The sequence below is a fragment of the Myotis nattereri genome (assembly GCF_964212035.1).
Source record: "Myotis nattereri genome assembly, chromosome: 9".
NCBI lineage: Eukaryota > Metazoa > Chordata > Mammalia > Chiroptera > Vespertilionidae > Myotis > Myotis nattereri.
This window is the reverse complement of record NC_138084.1, coordinates 54,075,002-54,096,280: the sequence shown is the minus strand read 5'-3', so window position 1 is coordinate 54,096,280 and position 21,279 is coordinate 54,075,002. Positions and strand designations below refer to the sequence as shown.

Here is a 21,279-nt window from a genome sequence, read left to right as displayed (position 1 = left end):
TAATAGTCATTTTACTTTTGGTATAGAAAAAAATTTACTTGAAGGGGGAAAAAACTCATCTTGTGCAAGTATATGATAAAGTTCAAATAAAACTCAGATGGTGTTATCAGGCAATGAATGAACTATGTTCTGACCAGGAATGTCATGACAAACTTTATATACTACTTGTACTTAAAATATTGATTTAATTCAGACCTGTACGATTTTGGTATTCAAAGATTTTCCTCCTAGTACCAACAGGAATGTTTTGCTACCTTGTAGTAGTTCTTTGATGACTATATCATGACCATGACTGTGGCATCTTTAAAGGAGTGAGCCTAGTCCATGTCAGATTTTAAGCAGTTTTGCTTAGACATTTAGTATACTTTCAAATCATTTCCTTTGGTAGGTTTTGATCCTTCTCTTTGTTTGTATATGTGTAAGTATTATTTTACAAATACTCAAAAAATATTTGGGAGGGAAAGGAGATATTCTGAGAAAGGGCACTGTCTAGGGCAGCGGTCGCCAACCTTTTAGACCTCACGGACCACATTAATGGTCCATGGACCACTAGCTGGCAACTGCTGGTCTAGGGAACTATGGAGAATGGCAAACTTACTTTAAAATTTATATGTGGCTCATATGTAAAATCTGAATTGATTGGCTCTCTCATATCAAAGATAAAGAACATAGTGAGTTTTTATGACATGAATTAGACTTTTTTCATCTTTATTTTAATAATTTGAGTTTTAAGAACTTTTATGTTTTGTGTTTTTTATAATTATTTCTTAAGGCTCTCTTTTGTATAATAGAACATAATCTATATAAAGGTAGATGTTTTCAAATATTTTTTTTCAGTGCTGTACCCCTAATATCTGATTTATAATAGGTGCTTTATAAATATTTGTTGAATGGCATTTTCTTTATTTCTAGACTGGGTTATTTCTGGTTCAAAATATTGGTCAGGGAACAACAGGAGTAGTGAAACACTAAAACATTAAATTTTTAGACTCATTTTGTGGGCCATAACTTAATTAAAAAATAGTGGTTTCTGAAGGCAAGTTAAAGTTAGCTAAATCTTGAGATCTAGGAGTAGTAGTTTCTAAAAATTATAAGCTAGTTTAAAGTCAATAAATATTTTAGATTTAGCTAAATGAACTGTAGACAGCTAATTCAGATTACGAAAGGAGTTTCTTAAGATTCTAATTAGTCCTAGTTTTAGGATTTTTAATCTGCCACAACTTACGTGCTTATATTTTGCTCATTATAAATTGCCTTAGAAAAGGGTAGCAGAAATAGCATGGCTGTTTAAGCAATTTCAGCTTGCTTCCCGTTAAAAAAAGAAAAAAAAGAGAAGTTTTCTGAGACGTTGTCTTTCTCAATAGGTGAAAAATTTTACAGAAGGCTAATGAAAATTAATATAACATTTCAAAAAAACTTAATTCGGAAATTATTTTGTCTGGACACCATATACAATTAATTCTAACAATGACAAGTTAAAATTTTGCTTGAAATTATTTTGAGCTCATATGTGAAGGCAAATAAACTGTTGCTGTAGGAAAATAATTTTAACTAATTTCAGCCTGTAAGAATTATTCCACGTCCTGTTATAGGAAACTAGAGGCCTGGTGCACAGATTTATACACCAGTGGGGTCCCTCGGCCTGGCCTGTGGGATCAGGCTGAAACCGGCTCTCTGACATCCCGAGGGGTCCTGGATTGCAAGAGGGTGCAGGTCAGGCCGAGGGACCCCATCAGTGTGCGATTGGGACCAGGTGAGATGCGGGAGGTTGGCCAGCCGGGGAGGGACTGTAGGAGGGCTCCAGGGCGTGACCAGCCCTACCTCAGTCCTGATCAGCCAGACCCCAGCAGCAAGCTAATCTACCAGTCGGAGCGTCTGCCCCCAGTGGTCAGTGCACATCATAGGTAGGGACTGGTCAACTGTTTGTCTGGCCCCTGGTAGTCAGTGCAGGTCATACATAGCAAGTGGTTGAGTGCCCTTAGCATATCATTAGCATATTGCGCTTTGATTGGTTGAACAGACGACCAGACACTTAGCATATTAGGCTTTTATTATATAGGATATCCATAGCCATCTATTTGTGAATAGAATATGTTGAAATACATTTAATTATGTTTTTTCCCGTTTTTGTTTATTTTGCCCTATGTACTATTTCCATCATAATTTTCCCCATATATTAACATTAGGTTTGCTGTGTACAAGTGAGACTGTTAAAAATGTTAAAAAATATGTAAATTAAGTACAGTGGGAGCAAGTACAGAAGCAGAAAAGCTAATTATTACATATGAGGAAAAGATGATGATCTTTACTATGAACTCAACTTAAGAAGACTTAAATCTTGTCTTGACTTTCATATAAAGATATTTGGCTTCTGAGTTGGTGATAATTTCAGAGTTTTTACTTATGCATATTGGTAGTTTAATAAGAGTATTTTAAACAAAAATTTTGAATGCTTCCTGACTTAGAATATTGTTCATCTCCATGCCATTCAGATTACGATTTTTTACTTTATTATTAAAACTAAAGTTAGACTGAGATAAATTAATAAATAAGTCATATATAAAAAGCTTTCATCATGATGGTAAATCTTTAAAAGATTTTTGAAATTAACCATTGAAAATTTGAAATATGTAACATTTTGCATTGTTTTGCTTTTATAATGTGACAAAACAAAGATAGTTATTTTTGATTCTAAAATCTCATTCTGTGCTTCTCTTTTCATTTGCTAAAAATGGGTGTTAATAGATTTGGTATTTAATTTAGTTCTTATTCTTACCATAAACACCACAGACATGATGTATATTCCCAATTACAGATAAGTTAGTGATACAGAGTTAAAGGGAAGTAAGGGTTCTATGCTTATGTGAAAGGCATTTAAGATTCCACTGAAAAGAGAGAGAACACAAGCTTTCCTGTTCCTCTCATTGCATTATTAATGAGCCTTTGATTTTTAAAGAAATGTTCTGGAGGCTAAATAAGCACTTGGTATTGAATACTAATATCTAAGAAGATTTACGTTTTCATCACTAAGAAAACTTGAATTACAACAGAAAAAATATACAATATTATCAACTCAGTACACTTTGTAGGTTTTAAGCAAGATTTCTAAATTTACTTCAGGCAAAATTACCATTCTGAAGTTTAATTTGCTTTAAGTCCCAACTAGCATGAAACAACATGTTATGAAAAAAATTAAACTTTCTGTGTATAAAGAGTATTTAGAATCTCAAGACTATAATATGACTGGACAGGTTCTATTTTAATCTTTTTTTAGGGGGATTATTTTTCTATGACTCTAGTATAAACAAAATTAAACTTCCAAATAAATAATGATTAAAAATAATGGAAAATTCATTTTTAAAATGTTTAAAGAACTTAGAGTAAAGTTGCCAGTCTAGTGAATAAAATTTAAGTTGGAAATTAGCTGGAACATGATTTTTTGTTTTGTTTTAATGAATGTTTTTATTATTTGTATTATAGTGTCTTTCCATTCATTAACATCATATAGAGTACCTGTCGTGTTTTGTAAAGTAGATAAGAACTGGTTTTTCTAATTGTCTCATTTACCTAAATACAGATGCACTTACACATATCTGCATATTCTTCTTGAGAATGTTTTGTATAATAGAAAATGATTGATATTATGTGCTTAGGCAAAACACTATCAATCAGTAGAATAGCCGATAACTAATAGTGACCTTTCCCGAACATGTTTTTTCTCATAAACAGGTGGATCTGTTCTAAAATTGTGTGTTCTTTTTTTGAATGACTTCTCTCATGGCTTTTTTTGCATAGAAATCTAGAGAGGTTCTTTGTTGCTTATTGTTCAACAAAGTATAATGTAATATAAAAAGTGCATGTTTAAAAATAGCACAGTCAACTGAACCAATCAACTCTAAATTTAAATGGGCTTCTTACAAGGAGTTAGAGAAGTCATCATTACATTTTTATTTTAGTACAAAAAATACAACATATCTATTTTCTACCTTTTATTTCTGAATTATTTTTTCTGAATCTTTTCCCTCATTATTCCATGTATCCTTTCTCTGCTACTGTAGATGCTATTGATGATGCCATTCCAAACTTAATATGGGAAATATGTTAACATGATTCATCTGAGTTTGAATAGTAGTACATCAGTGAATTTTGATACCTTTGTAAGGACTTGACTTTTGGTTGTGAATTGATGTTCCATATTAATGCATAATTCCTAGAAAGGTCCTTAAATGATACAAAAATTTAAAACTTTTTAAAAGATTTATGACATGTAAGCCAATGACTTCAACATTTTCTTTATATTTTTCTTTTGTAAACAGTTGTGGGGTTTGTGGAGCACGTGCCTTGAATTTATTGACTTTAAGGAAAGTATGCATATATCATAGTGAATGAGCAGGTCTTAGGCCATTGCTGCCTTCTTGTTCCATCATACAGCCTTACAATAAAATACAGTGCTTGATACTCTTTAGGTACCACAGTCTTTTTCATTGAGGGTCACAAACTAGAATAGACGACAGGTTGTTGTCTTCTCATTTTTTTATTGTGTTGTAATAGAAAAAGTTATGATACTATATTTTTGCTATTCTTTGTTTTTTCCTCACTCTGTTTACTTAAGGTAGGATAAATGGCTTTCTATCATTAGAATGATGATTATTTTGAGTAAGATATAGGTATAGTAAATACCTGATTCTAAAACAACTTTACATATAGAATTTGATAATAGTATATATACACTAATATTCTAGTAGGGAGCAATACCTTTGTTATTTCTTCAATAACAAATAACAATACCTTTCTTTGTTTTTAAAGCCAAATCTTGAAAACTCTTAGCTTGGCCTTCAAAGCTGTTCACAGTCTACTAAATGGCCAGTCTTTAGCCTCTGTTTCTAATTTTCTTAAAATCCTTTTCCCCATCATTGGATCTTTTCTTCATCTTTATTTTCTTATTTCCTACCTCTAACTTATACAAGAGTTATTAATTTTTTGAGTAAACATAGCTTTGCCACCAGTCAATACATGTCCCACCTAGAGTGGGGAACATGATGTAAGATGGATGGCCATTTTACAGAAGCATTTTGTTTATTATTCCTTTTTAACTACCTGATGGTGGCTTCCTAATGCTGGAAAGCAGATCTATTCTTAATTTGCTACTATTAATGGACACATAAATGTTTTGGGGTTGTTTTTTTTTTCTGAGGATTCAATTTAAAATATGTTAAAATGCAGTTCTTCCTTGGTGATTAGGTGTTTTTGCATGTAAGGTTAATAAGCAGTAATATAGCCACTACTTTTCACTTTGCATCTTTTGACTAATTACAATACTAATTAATTTACTTCCTTTCTTCATTTTGTTGTAATGCACTTGGACTACACAGATCCTTTCTCTGCTACTGTAGATGCTGTTGATGATGCCATTCCAAACTTAAATCCTTTCATCACAAGTAGTGGTGATGTTTACCTTCCCATTCCTGCAGATGTACCCACTTTTACTACTAGGACACCTACTCATGAAATGTTTGTTGGTAAAGTACCATTTAACCTTTCTTTCCAGTTAATGTTTATACTGCCTTTTTTTTTTTTTTTAACCTATCCATTAAGTATTTTTTAAAGCATTGCAATAATTACTCTGAATTTTAATACCATATTTGAAAATAACAATAGCTATAATGGAGTGAGGTTTTTAAATTGATACTAGTATTCTTGATTTTATTTAATGCAAGTTTTTAGGAAGGAAAAGTTCCTTTAAAGTTAGACTTTTTAAAGTGTTTTGTTCTCTCTTATGTTGCAATACTCAGGCTGTCTAGCATCACACGCTGCATCCTGTCTATTAGTATTAGTTTAGAGAGTTGGTTATTTGGAGAGCTGTTTGAAGAGTAATATCTCTTAAGCTTACATACATGTTCATGTGTGCTTAGATTTTTCCTCTGTACTTGGGAGATAGGCTTGTTATATTAGGAGCTGTCTTAGTCTTCCTCCCCCCCTTTTTGAACTGTGAATAGTACAATTTTAAATTGTCGAAAATCTATGCATGCCTTTAAGTGTCTCATTTTATTGTTAGCCTTGAGATAAATGAAAAGCGGAGACTGTAAAGCAATTGACTGAGTGACCTTTAATTGCAGTATGAAAATCCATTAAAAGTCAAAATTTCACACCAAAATTGTACAAGAAGAGTAAGTTTTTAAGTATATACAAAACCAAAATGTTTTTGAATCCTGCTAAAAAGATGCTAATTCTGCCTTAAAAGTTGGTGAAACTGCTTTTATACACTTCAACAAAATAGCTTAAGGTGACACCAATTTAAATTTTTGATTAAAGCAACATGCGGAAAGTCATCTATGTACCTACACTCTGAATACTTTGTTAGATATATCTGAAAGAGAGGGAGGAAGGAAGGTGACTAGAAAGCAATAGTTGGGGAATTGAGAATGTTCCAATGCAGATGCTGTGGTTATATATAGTCAGATAACTCCAACCCATAATTATTGATTGCAGTAATTCCTTTGTGTCACTGTAATGCATTAAAAATTATATAAAAAGTGGTTGAAACTAAATTTCACATTTTGTTATTCTTCAGAAAATTTGTCAAATGGAGTACCTTATTTGCTTGATAATAGGGGTTACTAGAATTATCTTTGTAGTATTTTTATTTTATTTTTTTCTTACAAGTTTATATTTTCTCTGTTTACTATGTATGAACAAGTATATGTTTAGTAAATGTGGCTGTTTGTGTCTTTTTAGTCAGTTTTCTTAATTTGAGATATAAAACAAATATGTCTTTGCTTTGGGGCCATGTGCTAGTTTCATATTTTAGGTTAGAACAGTGCATGGGCTTCAGACTGTAACATCTGCTTGCACCGAAGAGGGACAAAATGGAGGGAAGTAGCCTTAAGTTAAAGGTCCTGGCTATTTCACATTTAAACAGAAGCAGAATAAAAAAATAAATAAAAGCCATTGTTAAAGTGTTACTTAGTTATTATTTTGGCTCTTCAAGGAAAGTCTGTAACAAGTTTGAGGCCTGTGGATTGACATAAGAGGAAGACTAGAAAGCAAAGCAGATTAGTAAGGTGATGGCCATATAGTCCAAGATTAGTAGGTACATCCTATCCTATATAATAAAAGGCTAATATGAAATCGACCAAATGGCGGAACAACTGGTTGCTATGACATGCACTGACCACCATGGGGCAGATGCTCAACACAGGAGCTGCCCCCTGGTGGTCAGTGTGCCAGATGCCAGGCTCATGGCTGGCGAGCGCAGCGGCGGTGGCAGGAGCCTCTTTCGCCTGTGCTGCAGCATTAAGGATGTCCAACTGCCAGCTTAGGCCCGCTCCCCACATGGAGCGGGCCTAAGCTGTCGGGCAGAGGGATCCCTTGCCCCCAAGTGCATGAATTTCATGCACCGGGCCTCTAGTTTAAAAATAACAATCATAAAGTTGGTGAATTCAGAGTTTTCAAAGACCTCAAGAGAATATTTGGCCTAGCTCTCAACTCTCATACTGGTAAGGGAATGTTATTACCATTTTATGGATGGATTACCTGAGAGCCAGAAAAGTTAAATGCACCAAGATAACTTAGTTATTGGGAGCAAATCCTGAAGCAGGAGACCTGCAGCATTGCTCTGCAGTGCTCTTTCTCTTATGGAAGTATTGACTTACATCCTTATATTCTCTTTCTGAGAGCAAATAGTTCAAATGAATGTTAAAGTATACTTTATTTAAAAATCTGCTAAGTTTTGTCATTAGAGAAAAAAATGTATTTAAAAAAAAAATGAAAATGAGCACAGAAGGGGGAACTAACCATTAGGCATTAGTCCAGAACAAGGGTCAACAAACTTATTCTTAAAAGGTCAGATTGTAGCCCTAGCCAGTTTGTGTTCAGTGGTTAGAGCATTGGCCCACGGACTGAAGGGTCCAGGGTTCAATTCCGGTCAAGGGCACATACCTTGGTTGCAGGCTCCATCCCTGGTCCTGGCCAGGGCCCTTGTGGGAGGCAAGTGATCAATGTTTCTCTCTGTTTCTATATCTCTCTCCTTTCCTTCCACTCTCTCTAAAAATCAATGGAAAAATGTCCACGGGTGAGGATTTTTAAAAAAAAAAGTCAGATTGTAAATATTTTTGGCTGGTGAGCCAAATCATTGTCACAGCTACTCAACTGTGACATAATAGTCTGAAAGTGACCATAGAAAATACATAAACGTATGAGTTTGGCTGTGTTCCAAAACTTTATTTACAAAGATGTAGTCTGTTGATGCCTGTCCTAGAAAAGGCCTTTTAAAAAGATGACTTACAACCTAAAAATTTCTGAGAAGTTATGTAATAAAAAATTCCAAGAGTTTTTTTTATTCAGAGTAAGAACATGAAAGGACCACCCAAGGTGTGTCATTCCTAGAGCTGCATTGCCTAATTAGCTACTGACCACATACGTCATTTAAACTTTAATTACTTAAAACTAAATGTTGCCCTAACTGGTTTGGCTCAGTGGATAGAGCATCAGCCTGCGGACTGAAGGGTCCCAGGTTCGATTCTGGTCAAGGGCATATACCTTGGTTGTGGGCACATCCCCAGTAGGGGGTGTGCAGGAGGCAGCTGAATTGATGTTTCTCTCTCATCAATGTTTCTAACTCTATGCCTCTCCCTTTCTCTCTATAAAAAATCAATAAAATATATTTTTTTAAAAACTAAACATTAAATAAAATTAATTTTACTTTGTAAGTTATACTAGGCACATTTTTTTATTGTTCAGTGGGATGTGTGACTAGTGTCTACCATATTGTACAGGACAAAATTTTAGAACATTTCTGTTATTAGAAAGTTCTGTTGGCTAGTTCTGCTCTAGAACAGTGGCAAGCAAACTTTTTGTATAGAGAGCCAGATAGTAAATACTTTAGTCTTTATAGGATACTTAAAATCTCAATTGTATATTCTTCTTCTTTTGTATCTTTTTCTTTCCTGTCATTTTTTAAAATAACAAACGTTTAAGAATTAAAAACTATTTTTAGCTCACATGGGCTTGTAAACATAGGCCACACAGCCTGTAGTTTGCCAACCCCTGCCCTGTAGGATTGAGACCAACCCAGAAAAATCAGAGAACAGCTTTACAATACCCTCCAGCCCTTCTAGAGGAAGACAACGATCTGAGGTGATGCTTAGGCTACTAGGTGGCTTTTCCTCATTAAAAGAATACTGAATTATAAGTCAAGGCGAGTGGTTTGTCCCAGCTATGTCATGTCCATGACCTTGTCTAGTCTAGATTTGCTTCCTCATATAAAAGAGGACATTAGAAGACAGGTTAATATTAGCTAAAAGGTCAATTGCTTCATATTTTTAAAATCTAAACAGATGCAGTGTTGGTTATTTAAAAAAATTGAATATAATGTGTATTTTGTTTATTTTTAATCACTCCATTCTACTTTTATTTGTTCCTCCTCTGTGCTTCTCCCAAATCCCACCCCAACTCCTCGGCCCTGTCCCCACCCTCATATGCCTTGTCAGATTCTTTTTCTGGTGCTCAAGCTTATCTTAATACTGCCCTTACGTGCCATGACCCTTCTATTGTAGCTGGTTTATTTAGAAGTAGGTAATGGTATCTCTAAAATTCATCAATTTGTATAAAAGGAATTTTCTTTTGTTGTTTTTCTTAAAATGAGTCTTTAAAATATTTGAAGAAAAATACTTTTTTGCTTTTAAAGAACAGATTAATTTTTGCCAAATTTTGTTTCCTTAATTAAACACATTAATTAAACGATTTTTTTTGTGTGCATAGGAGTTGGTTATCTTAGTTAAGTTGGCATTAAAAAGTAGGTTTGACACAACTAAAGAATTGTAGTTTTTTTACTGGCAATAAGAATTGGACCTGTTTAAAAGTATTTTAAAATGACATATATGAGGGCATTCGATGGAAAGAGAGTATGTTTGGAATTCAGTGAATTTAGTTTTGGATTCCAGTTCTCCCTAACCTGTGTGACTTTAAGCAAGGATTTAAGCTTTCTATACTTACGAAAATTGGGATATGTCTTGTAGTATTGCTGTGGGGTTTACATATATTACTGTGTAATATCCAGCACTATTCCTGGCACATAGAATTATTATTAAAATTACTATTAAAATCCATCTTATGTATGTAGATCATTTCGTATTTGGAATGTACTTTTTACCTAAGTATTTAATCATCAGGTACAATTTTGAGCACTGGTTATTTTTGCATTGCTTTTAGGTTTTAAAATTGCTAAGGGTTGTTCATTCTTTTGGCAAGCAGTTGCTGTGAAAAGCTCAAGAAATCCTAAATCTTGAATAGTCCTGCTGAACAGAGATATTTAATTACTATAGCTATAATAATAATTTATTTTTCTACCTGCTGGTTTATGTAAGATGAGATACTGGTTTATATAAGATTAGGATAAACTGAAAACTCCTACTAGATTCTAGAATCAAACAAATTGGGATTTGAGTCTTGGTTCCACCACTTATAAAATCTTTGTCTTGGGTAAGTTGTAAAATCTCTCAGTTTCCTAATTGGTAAAATGAGGATGATAATAGTAACTATTATAGGTTTATTATGAGTTTTAAGTAATAAATACCCTGTTTATGGTGTATTAATAAAATAGCAGTTACTTTCACCAAAAAAAAAAAAGAGGCCTCATTTATTACAGAACTACCACCAAAACTCATTAACAACCCAGCCAATTTTTCTTAAAGGTGTTAAGAATGTTTTCCTGTCTCAAAAGATTGTTCACCATTTACCTTTTAGTTAATATAGTATTGCCCTCCTAAGATTTGCCCTGCAGGGCAGTGGTTTCTAAATGTACATCTACAAAGTGGTGATGGTTGGTGACAGTGTTTCACTGGGCCTTGGTGAAATCAGAGTAGCCAGTTCAATGTAGTGATTATTCCATAAAATTTACCTTAACTCAGAGTCTTAGTTCATCTTTTATTTTTTTGTCCCTAAAATTTCCTATTGAAATGATAATATAAATTTCGTACCTTTGTTTTAAGTCGCTTTTAAAAATTAAAGGTTGGCAATCCTTGACAGTCTCCCAAAAAGTAACCCAGGGACAAAAGGCCATTAAGTTCATGAGCATTGAAATATCACAGAACTCTTACCTTGAAGGTATGTATGTGTATTACCAGCCTTTATAAATTACTTTAAAAAACAGTTATTTTGAAAATATGCTGTTGCTTCCCTGGTAGTGAATCAGCTAGTATAACTTATTAAACATTTCATTTTTACCTGTTTTCTATGTCTATGTAGAGGTACTAGTTGTGGATTACTTTATATACTTTCAAACCTTTTATACTTTTAGGTAATAATAATGTGATCTCACAGATTGTTCCCCCTACGAACCTCAGAAAGTGCTCCTCTCTTTACAGAAAGTAATAAAATTGTTTTTGTATTTCTATAAAAGATAAGCTTATCTCTAATATCAACCAATTTCAGAAAGTTGGGAGAAAATTTGATATCCTTACTGTCCTAGTTATAAATTATTGTTCCATGTATTTTCTAATGCTTAGTGACATCATAGCCAAGATATTGTTTCCAGAATGATTTAAAGAACAATATGTGTATTTCTTGCAGTGTAATGATACCCTTGACATATAATTAAGCATGATAGATTTTTGTGTTTCTTGAGTAGATACATTGATTAATTTTGTAAGGAGAAGAGCCCGTGGTATCACATTTCGTACCGCTCAGGAGTTTTCTCGTGTTTCGCGCGCCATCTGTTAAGGACCGCTCACGAATGTTCTCGTTTTTCACGCCCATGGTAAAAGGAGCAAATCTAGATACTTATGTAAATTTTGTTTGGTCCCTCTTCATAGAGGAAAATGTGTTACGCAGTACCATACGTTTAAAAAGTACTAGGAACTTTAATTGTTTAATTGTTTTTGTAAATAAAAATGTTATAATTATTGAAAAACAATACCTAAAGTGCATTATAATGATTTAAATAACATACAGTTTGCCCAAAAACGTGCGGTCCCTGGCTTATGTCTTAGAGATTTCTATGCGGTACGCAATGTGTTAAGACCAGTATTTTTGGTACAACATCATATTGTAATTCTTTGTATCTTGGTGTAGTGTACATTAAGAACTCAAAGTGAGATTCTGACAGACTATAAGTCCTTCAGCAGAAAGCTGAAAGAGGAAGAAAGAGAGCCTATGTTTAGGACTCAGGTTTAACTTCTCCCTAATAATATAGTTGTTAATCTTCTAATATCAGATTTCCTTTTTATTCTTTTTTTTTTACATTCTGGGTTTATAGAATTTAGAGATGGAAGATAATGTAGGAGCCATTTATTACAGCCTTCAACAAACAGAAAGAATTCCTTCTTTGTGATCTTTGCTAGACCAATCTCTATTTGGATATATACTCGGTGATTTCAAAGCTCCCCAAATCATGTGATAGCCCTAATCATTTTAGATTATTTTAATTCTTCTCAGCCCCTAGAAATTCAGAACCTTACCTCACAGAAATATAACCTCACACAATTGAAAACCTTACATTAGTTACCTCAGTGGAGTATGGTTTCAGAGGCATGAACTGGGTGTTGATTTAATAATACTAGAATCAGCGTAAAACACAAGAAAGAAGATTTCCTATTTATGTTCTGGTATTTTAGACCAGAGTTAGGTAAATTAGCATGTTTGATTGTATATATTGTCAGCCCCACTGTTGGAAGCAATAAGTTGAAGTTAGAGAGTGGTGGGAGTTAAGGATAATCTGTTTGTTTGTTTTTTAATTTTTTTGTATGTTTTTCTTGGGGGGAGGGTGATATTAGAAAGGCATCTTGACAGGAGGGAGACATAAGAATTAGTGGGTTGTAACTTTCAGAATCTTGACACTGTCATGGAAGGTGAATTGGTAGAGCAAAAACAACTCTTGATACTAAGTACATTCATCTATTTTTAAAGCAACATACTACATATTTCATTCCCAAGTGAGCCCTTACACTGTGTATGTTTTAGATGTGTTTAGTTTTTTTTAACTATTATCAACATTAAGGTAAAAAATAAGCAAAGATTTTTTTTTCCTATAATGAAACATACTGATAGTTCAACTTCAGTTGCTCTTATGTTAGTTTTCTTTGACAGTGGGATGATTTTGTTATGGAAAATGTAATCACTACAAAAAAGATGTGGTAGTGTAGGAAGCATTCTGCTTGCAGGGTTGGCTTTGTTTATGCTGTGGGAAATTACTGCTTTTTCCGTTCTATTGTTATTATTAAAGAGCTATAAATATAGACTTATTAAAGAATTGAGCATTTTGTATTTTGTTTTTCTTAGGATTCACTTCTTCCCCAGGTGCACAGCCACATCCTTCAGCTGGCCTTAATGTTGACTTTGAATCTGTGTTTGGAAATAAATCTACCAACGTTATTGTAGATTCTGGGGGTAAGAAAAAATTATTTTATTAACATTACTATAATGCTCTAATTAGGTTCTGTGTAAGGACAGATAATGCTCCTATTAACATGTGTAAATAGATTAAATTGCAGTAGTCAAAGAAGTTGTTCCTCCCCTTCCAACCACTAGATGAGAGCTTCACGGGACTATTAACTGTTACTCTTTCCTAGTGGCATTTTTTACTCTGGGAAGATTTTGTTTCTCCTAGAGCTAAATAAGAGATGCAGAAAAAGAGATTTTGCTCAGATGAGAGCACTGAGATGATAATGGCTGTGTAGATTACTCATCGTTTTTACCTTTACTGAAAGGAAATTGGCTTTTTTGAAAACAAGGAAAATGTAACCTGGGGTACTTATTGAGATAGTATATGTATAAATAGCTAGACTATATTAAATATCAGAGTTGTGGGTATAGGGGCATTGTATTGTTTTGAGAATGATCCTTTACTATAAATCTGTAGAGCCAGGTTTCTACTTAATTATTTCCATTTAATATCTTGTTAATTGGAAGTTTATAAAATTGACATTTCTATTCTTAACATGGGACAATCTTTGATTTTGGTTAGTAGTTAAATTCAAGCCATTTAAAGAAATATATTGACATTGGTCTTAATTTAATAATATACAATTATTTGTCATCCAAAAAGAAAGAAGCAAGTAGATGTAGAATTTATTTTTTCCATACACTAGTAGGGTTACAATTATATTTGTTGATGCATTTGACATTTTCCTTTTGAGTTTCTCTTGCTGGGAAAAGAGATTCAGAAAAGAGACCAATTGTTTATATTTTGTAAACCACCATCTTTTAATTGAATTTATTGGGGTGACATTGGTTAATAAAATCATATAAGTTTCAGGTGTATAATTCTGTAATATATCATGTATATATTTTATTATGTGTTCACTACCCCAAATCAAGTCTCTTTCAATCACCATTTATCCCCCCTATGTACTAGTAAAGCACCATTTAAAAAAAATTTTTTTTAATTGATTTTAGAGAGGCAGGGAGAGGAAAAGAGAGACAGAAACATCAATGATGAGAGAGAATCATTGATTGGCTGCCTCCTGCACGCTCCCTGCTGGGGATTGGGCCCTTGTGCCGTTGACTGGAATCGAAGCCAGGACCCTTGAGTCCACAGGCCAACACTCTATCCACTGAGCCAAACCAGCCAGGGCTAAAACACCATTTTTAACCCCTAGAGTGCCTGGGAGCGCGATCGTGCTCCTCCTGTCTTTCGCCAAAAGTGCGGGGAGCGCTATCGCGCTCCTCCTGCAGTGTCCAGTTAGTTCTAAGTCTGCTTTTATTAGTGATGATGATATTGCTAAATATGTCAATTCTTGCTGTGAAGATGACAATTTTGTGGAAGATATTGAATATGTAACTTCATTTACTTGGGATTCATAATTTTTTTCTTAAACTGCTGTAAAATCAAAAATGCCTTGGCAATTTTAGCATAATTCCTAGGATATTGGTTGGCACTCAAAGGGTTAATGCTGCATTCTTTTTTTTTTTCCCCCCCCCAGATTCTCTGGTATTCCTAGATTGAGCTATTTACTAGTAGTGCTTTAGGGGTTGATTTGATTGGATTATTTTTTACTTTCTACCCTTCGGTAGAGAACCATAGGGGATTTTTTTTTCATTTCTAAGCAATGTCCTAGTTTAGTAGATAGTTTTATGCAGTTGGAGTATACTTTAGCAATTTCTCAGGTATAATTTAGGTTAGCTGGTTTTAGAAAGACCCAAAATTATTTATTTTGACTAGCTTCTAATGTACTATTTTACATACACCTTATATTCTCCATTTGAAGAGTATAAAAAGGTCTGTAAAATATTATTTCTTAAAATATTATTTCTTAAACTTTTCTTGCCCTAACCGGTTTGGCTCAGTGGATAGAGCGTCGGCCTGCGGACTGAAGGGTCCTGGGTTCGATTCCAGTCAAGGGCATGTACCTTGATTGCGGGCACATCCCTAGTAGGAGGCAACGTGACTGATGTTTCTCTCTCATCAAAGTTTCTAGCTCTCTATCCCTCTTCCTTCCTCTCTGTAAAAAAAACAATAAAATATATTTAAAAGAAAAAAAAAAGAAACGTTTCTCTAAGTTTCCAGAGATGTATTTTTTTTTTTTACCTGTATTGCTTCAGGTATAAGTGAGTCTGAAGAAAATGTTGGGTAAGGGACAGAATTGTATTTCATTCCTTTCTCTTTTACAACTTTGGAATAAGTTTACTTGAGTGCTTTCTTCATCCCCTTTAACCTAACTGTAATATTGTCCTGAAATAAGACATTATTTCTGTCAAAGCAAATATAGCCTTCTCAATCAGTTCACTTAAGTGGTGAATTTCTTCTTTTTCCATTTAAGAATATACTTAGTACCCATTTTTTGGAGGACTTTCCTGGTAAACAATGAGAAAAGGCAGAGAACTCCTTTAGAAAGCTGTAGCACCAGAAAGTTCCTTACAAATCCTATTTCGTCTGTTTGTAACTTTAAGGCTTTGATGAACTAGGTGGACTTCTCAAACCAACAGTGGCCTCTCAGAACCAGAGTCTTCCTGTTTCCAAACTTCCACCTAACAAGCTGGTATCTGATGACTTGGATTCATCCTTAGCTAATCTTGTGGGCAGTAAGTATTCTTTGGATTCCCTAACCTTCTTTAAAATAAGTTTTATTTATTTATCTTTTAAAAGTAGTTTTTAACTGATTTCTTTTTCCCCCCTGTCCTAGATCTTGGCATTGGCAATGGAACCACTAAGAAGTGAGTTTTTGTTTGTATTCTTTCCCATATGCCGCTTAGAGGTGGATTTGGCTTTCATCTTGAAAGTGTGTGTAGAGATGTCATTTGCATTTTAAATGATCTGTTCAATCTAAATAGATAGTAAAGAAACTTCATGATAACAGAACTTAATAATGTCATTTATCTTTATTTAAAGTGATGTAAACTGGAGTCAGCCAGGTGAAAAGAAGTTAACTGGAGGATCTAACTGGCAACCAAAAGTTGCGCCAACAACTGCTTGGAATGCTGCAACAGTGGTGAGTGAAAAGAACTTACGATATACTAACACGAATAATTTAGGTAAAGAATGTTTTTAAAGTGATGGACATAAATGGAAAGATTGTTATTATTGAGTTTTAGAAGTATAAGTAATTTGTATTTAAGGAGGCTTAGTTGACTATATTTGCAGTTACATTTAAAAATATTTTTTATTTTTTAAAAATATATTTTTTATTGATTTCAGAGAGGAAGGGAGAGGGAGAGAGAGATAGAAACATCAATGATGAGAGAGAATCATTGAATGGATGCCTCCTGCATGCCCCAAATTGCAGATCGAACCTGCAACCTGGGCATGTGCCCTGACAGGGAATTGAACTGTGACCTCCTGGTTCATAGGTCGACGCTTAACTATTGAGCCATATGACCAGGTGCAGGTACATTTTAATAGCTAACATTTATTTACAGAGAGGAAGGGAGAGAGGCACATGCCCTTCTGGAATCGAACCCGGGACCTTTCAGTCCGCAGGCCAATGCTCTATCCACTGAGCCAAACCGGTCACAGCTAACATTTATTTAAAGGTTACTTGTGTCAAGCGTATTCTAATAAATATATATGGTTTTATTTTCTGTAATCCTCAAATTAAACTTAAATGGTAGCAACTGTTATTGTCCCCATTTTACAAATGAGGAAATGGAGACACAAAGTTAAGTACTTATGTCCAGGATCACAGAATTCTTAAATGATTAGATGGGTGTTTAGAACCCAGATAGCCTAATCCCAAAGCATATGCCCTTAATCACTACCCTCTACCACTGGTTTCAAATTTATTATTCATTTATCTAGAACAGTGATGGCAAACCTTTTGAACTCGGCGTGTCAGCATTTTGAAAAACCCTAACTTAACTCTGATGCCGTGTCACATATAGAAATTTTTTGATATTTTCAACCATAGTAAAACAAAGATTTATATTTTTGATAATTTATTTTATATATTTAAATGCCATTTAACAAAGAAAAATCAACCAAAAAAATGAGTTCACGTGTCACCTCTGACACACGTGTCATAGGTTTGCCATCACTGATCTAGAACATAAAATTTTTACTTTTTTTCTGATCTTACCATTGGTAAAGAAACTATATTTGCTTGGCTATTACTAATATTGTCATATAATGCATACATTGATTCTATTTGCTGCACTTATGTTCTTGAAGTCACCCGAACATGCTAGGTTCACACACACATACATATTTGCCCAACAATGGTTCAGTGTTTACTAATTCAGTGTTAGGGTAACTTTAAGAACACAAGTACAGCAAAACAACTGTTGACAGTAGAGAATCAACTGTGTGTGGGTATAATCATGGACGTACACACACACCCACACGGACACGCACACACACATCTTACCTAGATAAATCCTAAAAAAAAACTTGTTCTGGTAGATTTTATATTTTTTATTTTACAAAAGAGAAAATGAGGTTTAGAAGTATTACTTGACTTGTCTGAAGCAACTCCAGTAACAGGTGCCAGAGTTGAAATTCTAGTTCTGTCAACTGGCCCCAAAGCCGGAGCTGCTTGCTTCTCACTACTGCACTGTTCCCTTCCTTCTCCATCCTCTCATCATCTTTATATTAGAGCTGAAATCTGGCTGAGTCTCTCTTGTTCAACTTCAGCTGGTAACGAATGCCCAAGGAGACAAATTGTTCACCATTCTACATGTCTATAAATGACCTTAAATGACCTCAAAAGCATTTACAAGCATTGATTTTCAGATTACAAATAAATTTTAGCAAGTAGATAAATTTGCAAATACAAAATCCATGAATAATGAAGATTAATTATATATGTTAATTATCATATAGTTATGAAGAAGTTCTGTTACTGTTTTTAATTACTCTAAGTTGTAAATATTCCAGATTAGCTTTATGGGTTTACTCCTATCCTTGGTCAACTGCTTTTTTACCATCCCAATAAGTCTTCCTGGGTCAGAGAAAACCAATTTCTTTTTGTGGAAAATTTTGAAACATGCTTTCTTGTAACAGTGTACTAATAGCGGCATTTTGACAGTGCAAGCTACATATTGAATTAGCCTTCCTGTTGTTACTAGAAACTCCGCATTATCCTTGTTATAGCTACTTGTTATTAAATCCCTTTCAGAACATTGCCCTGATTTCCTTATGTTAATCATAAAATAGTGTGCTGATAAAATTTTGTGGGACATTATCTAAAGAATTCTATTATCTTCAGTCTTCATAAATAGATAGTAATATTGGTTTAGCCACCTTTTTAAGGCAGTAACTTTTCACTGATAGTCATCACTACCATCACTAAAAATAAAACCTTAGATTTAAATAGTCTAGGTTTGCCCTAACCTCTTTGGCTCAGTGGATAGAGCGTCAGCCTGCGGACTGAAGGGTCCCAGGTTCGATTCGGTCAAGGGCATGTACATTGGTTGTGGGCACATCCCCAGTGGGGGGTGTGCAGGAGGCGGCTGATTGATATTTCTCATCAATGTTTCTAACTCTCTATCTCTCTTCCTCTCTGTAAAAAATCAATAAAATATATTAAATAAATAAATAAATAAATTAGGTTTTACACACACATAGGCACTATCTTGAGTCTATAAAAAGTACACTCTTGGGGGTGTTTGAACAGGTGATTTTTTTTCAAGTGCAAAGCAGCTAGAAAAGAGATTTAAATTGAAATCCATCTCTCTGATTCTGAATCCAGTGTTTTCCCCACTCTAACACACCTTACTGACTAGGGAATGGCATGAGGTTAGGCTAGTGGATTTTATAGCCTCAGGTGTGAATTATACATTGATAATATATGAGGAATGATGTAAATCCAAATGCTGATATGAAGATACAATGTATATTTTATTTTACATTGAATTGGTATTAATCCATATGAAATATTAGGCGTTTGTAGATAGCACATTACCTAAGATTGACTATTGGAATATAATAGGAATCTAACAATCTAGAATTTGTGTATAAGTTGATAAGAGCAATATTTATGGTGCTGTGTCATATATGGTGATGTGTATCATCTTTTAAGATTCTGTTAAAATATTTGTGTGTATGTATTTTGTAGAATTTCTTTTTAATGACTAACATTTAGGGCTGGTGATGTGATTACTACTTAGGTAAACTGCTGCTTATTACATTTCTTTACATTTCTAATCTTTTTAATAATCCTTAAACACTGTCAAGGTTTTACAATTTTTTAAAAATTTAAAACATTATTTGGAATTTTATTAAAATATATAATAATGTTATACTACACATCTTTTAATTATGCTTGTTTTTTTTCCTAGATGTTATATGATACATCCTTGTTGCTATTAGAGACCCCACCTTGTTAGTGGATGCATTGAATTTTGTACTATTGACACTACTGATAGGTTTTATGTTTAATGACACTTGTAATCATTAAACTATTATGTATGCAAGGGGATAATGCCGAAGACTAAGTTTCCCTTGTCAACCTTGATAGTGTTTTAGTATAGATGTCTTCCATTAGATACCGGAAATATAAGGGATTCTAGGTAATTAGTGAATGTACATGTGAACTAAAATGCGCTCTGTGTATTTTCCGTTGTGTAAGTACTTGTTCTAATCCAGTGTTATTGCATTATGTAATTGTTCTCCCTGGGAAAAACAGAATGGCATGCATTTTCCACAATACGTAAGTGACCAAAAACTAGCCTTTTTGCAATAAATTGGCATGCTATTAACCACTGCTATAGCAGAATCTCATAACCTTTCAGCTATTACTTGTTTTCACATTCAGATTTTCAGTGTGCCAAAAATTCTTCCTAGCATCTACTGATTTCATGGGTGTGTTGCAGAATTGATTCTGATGATGGCATGGGAAATACAGATTTTTTTTCTTGCTTAATATTCTGCCATTTGCTGCCAGATGGCTGGGTGTCTGTGTGTGTATCTTTGCTGCCACTATGCACTTGATGACTTCTGAATGAAGGGAAATGTTGATTGTGGTAATGTTGAAAATAACAATTGCATGATATCTTACAGGCTTCTGCTGTACTTGGCAGTTTGTCTTCTGCTCTTGCAGCTCTTGGTTTTTAAGTAGGGAGAGACCAATAAGTCCTACATGCTCACCCAAATACTAAACTTCTAACTATTCACTTTAGTTATGCTTCATTTACCTTCTCCATGCATATGTTCAAATTGCCATATATTTCCAGTTGTGTTTTTTTTTTTTAATGTTTTAGCAGTGTTATTGGTCTTTCGCCTGTATTCAGTTTTAGTTATCATTATAAGATAACACACACAGGGAATGTTGTTAAGACAGCAAATAATATCTAAAATGATTTGTGCTAAGAGAGATATTTATGGAGCATGAGTTAAAGGAGGAGGGGATCTTCTTAGTGGTGGGTGGTTCTGTTAAACATTAAAGCATAAACAGATTTAAAAATTCATTGCTCCTCAACTTTGCTGCTTTGCAGAAGATAGTTTAAATAATTTATGGAATTAATAAGGAATGCTAGTATACATACTTTGTGTAAGAGCTGTGTGCTTTATAGAAATCATCATACTCAATAATGGTTTGAACTCTTTGGGGTTCTTTGAAAAAAGTGAATGAGGTCCGTAGAAATTTTTTGGAAGATCAAATTGTTCATTGATTTGGGACCTTTAGTTTTTTTCTTTGCTTAAAAACTGGAGAGCCTAGGAAAACATTCAGAAACATTTTTTATTATAGTAAAAGACTTTAAAGTTTAGAATTATGAATATTTTTTAAAATCTGCAGATTTTTGAAGCTGTAAAAGCCTATTGAAATCTTAGATCATTGTTTAAGTAGCTAAGTTTAAATGGTACTTTTTTTCTTTCTAATCATTCTGCTTTTCTGCTAATTGCAAGGCACC

At 33.9% G+C, this 21,279-nt stretch overlaps 1 protein-coding gene across 3 annotated transcripts in view; it reads left to right on the top strand.

Moving 5' to 3' along the window:
* Window positions 1–21,279, top strand: part of PICALM (phosphatidylinositol binding clathrin assembly protein) — a 110,695-nt gene that overhangs the window by 70,839 nt on the left and 18,577 nt on the right. Inside the window, exons 13-19 of one of the 3 annotated variants that reach the window (XM_081100128.1) lie at window positions 5,373–5,519; window positions 9,489–9,569; window positions 13,276–13,383; window positions 15,886–16,017; window positions 16,119–16,149; window positions 16,325–16,424; window positions 20,055–20,078. In XM_081100128.1, coding sequence (XP_080956254.1) covers window positions 5,373–5,519; window positions 9,489–9,569; window positions 13,276–13,383; window positions 15,886–16,017; window positions 16,119–16,149; window positions 16,325–16,424; window positions 20,055–20,078 — 623 coding nt within the window. The remainder of the gene's footprint in view (window positions 1–5,372; window positions 5,520–9,488; window positions 9,570–13,275; window positions 13,384–15,885; window positions 16,018–16,118; window positions 16,150–16,324; window positions 16,425–20,054; window positions 20,079–21,279) is intronic. The other 2 variants (XM_081100126.1, XM_081100127.1) reach the window with 2 other exon arrangements.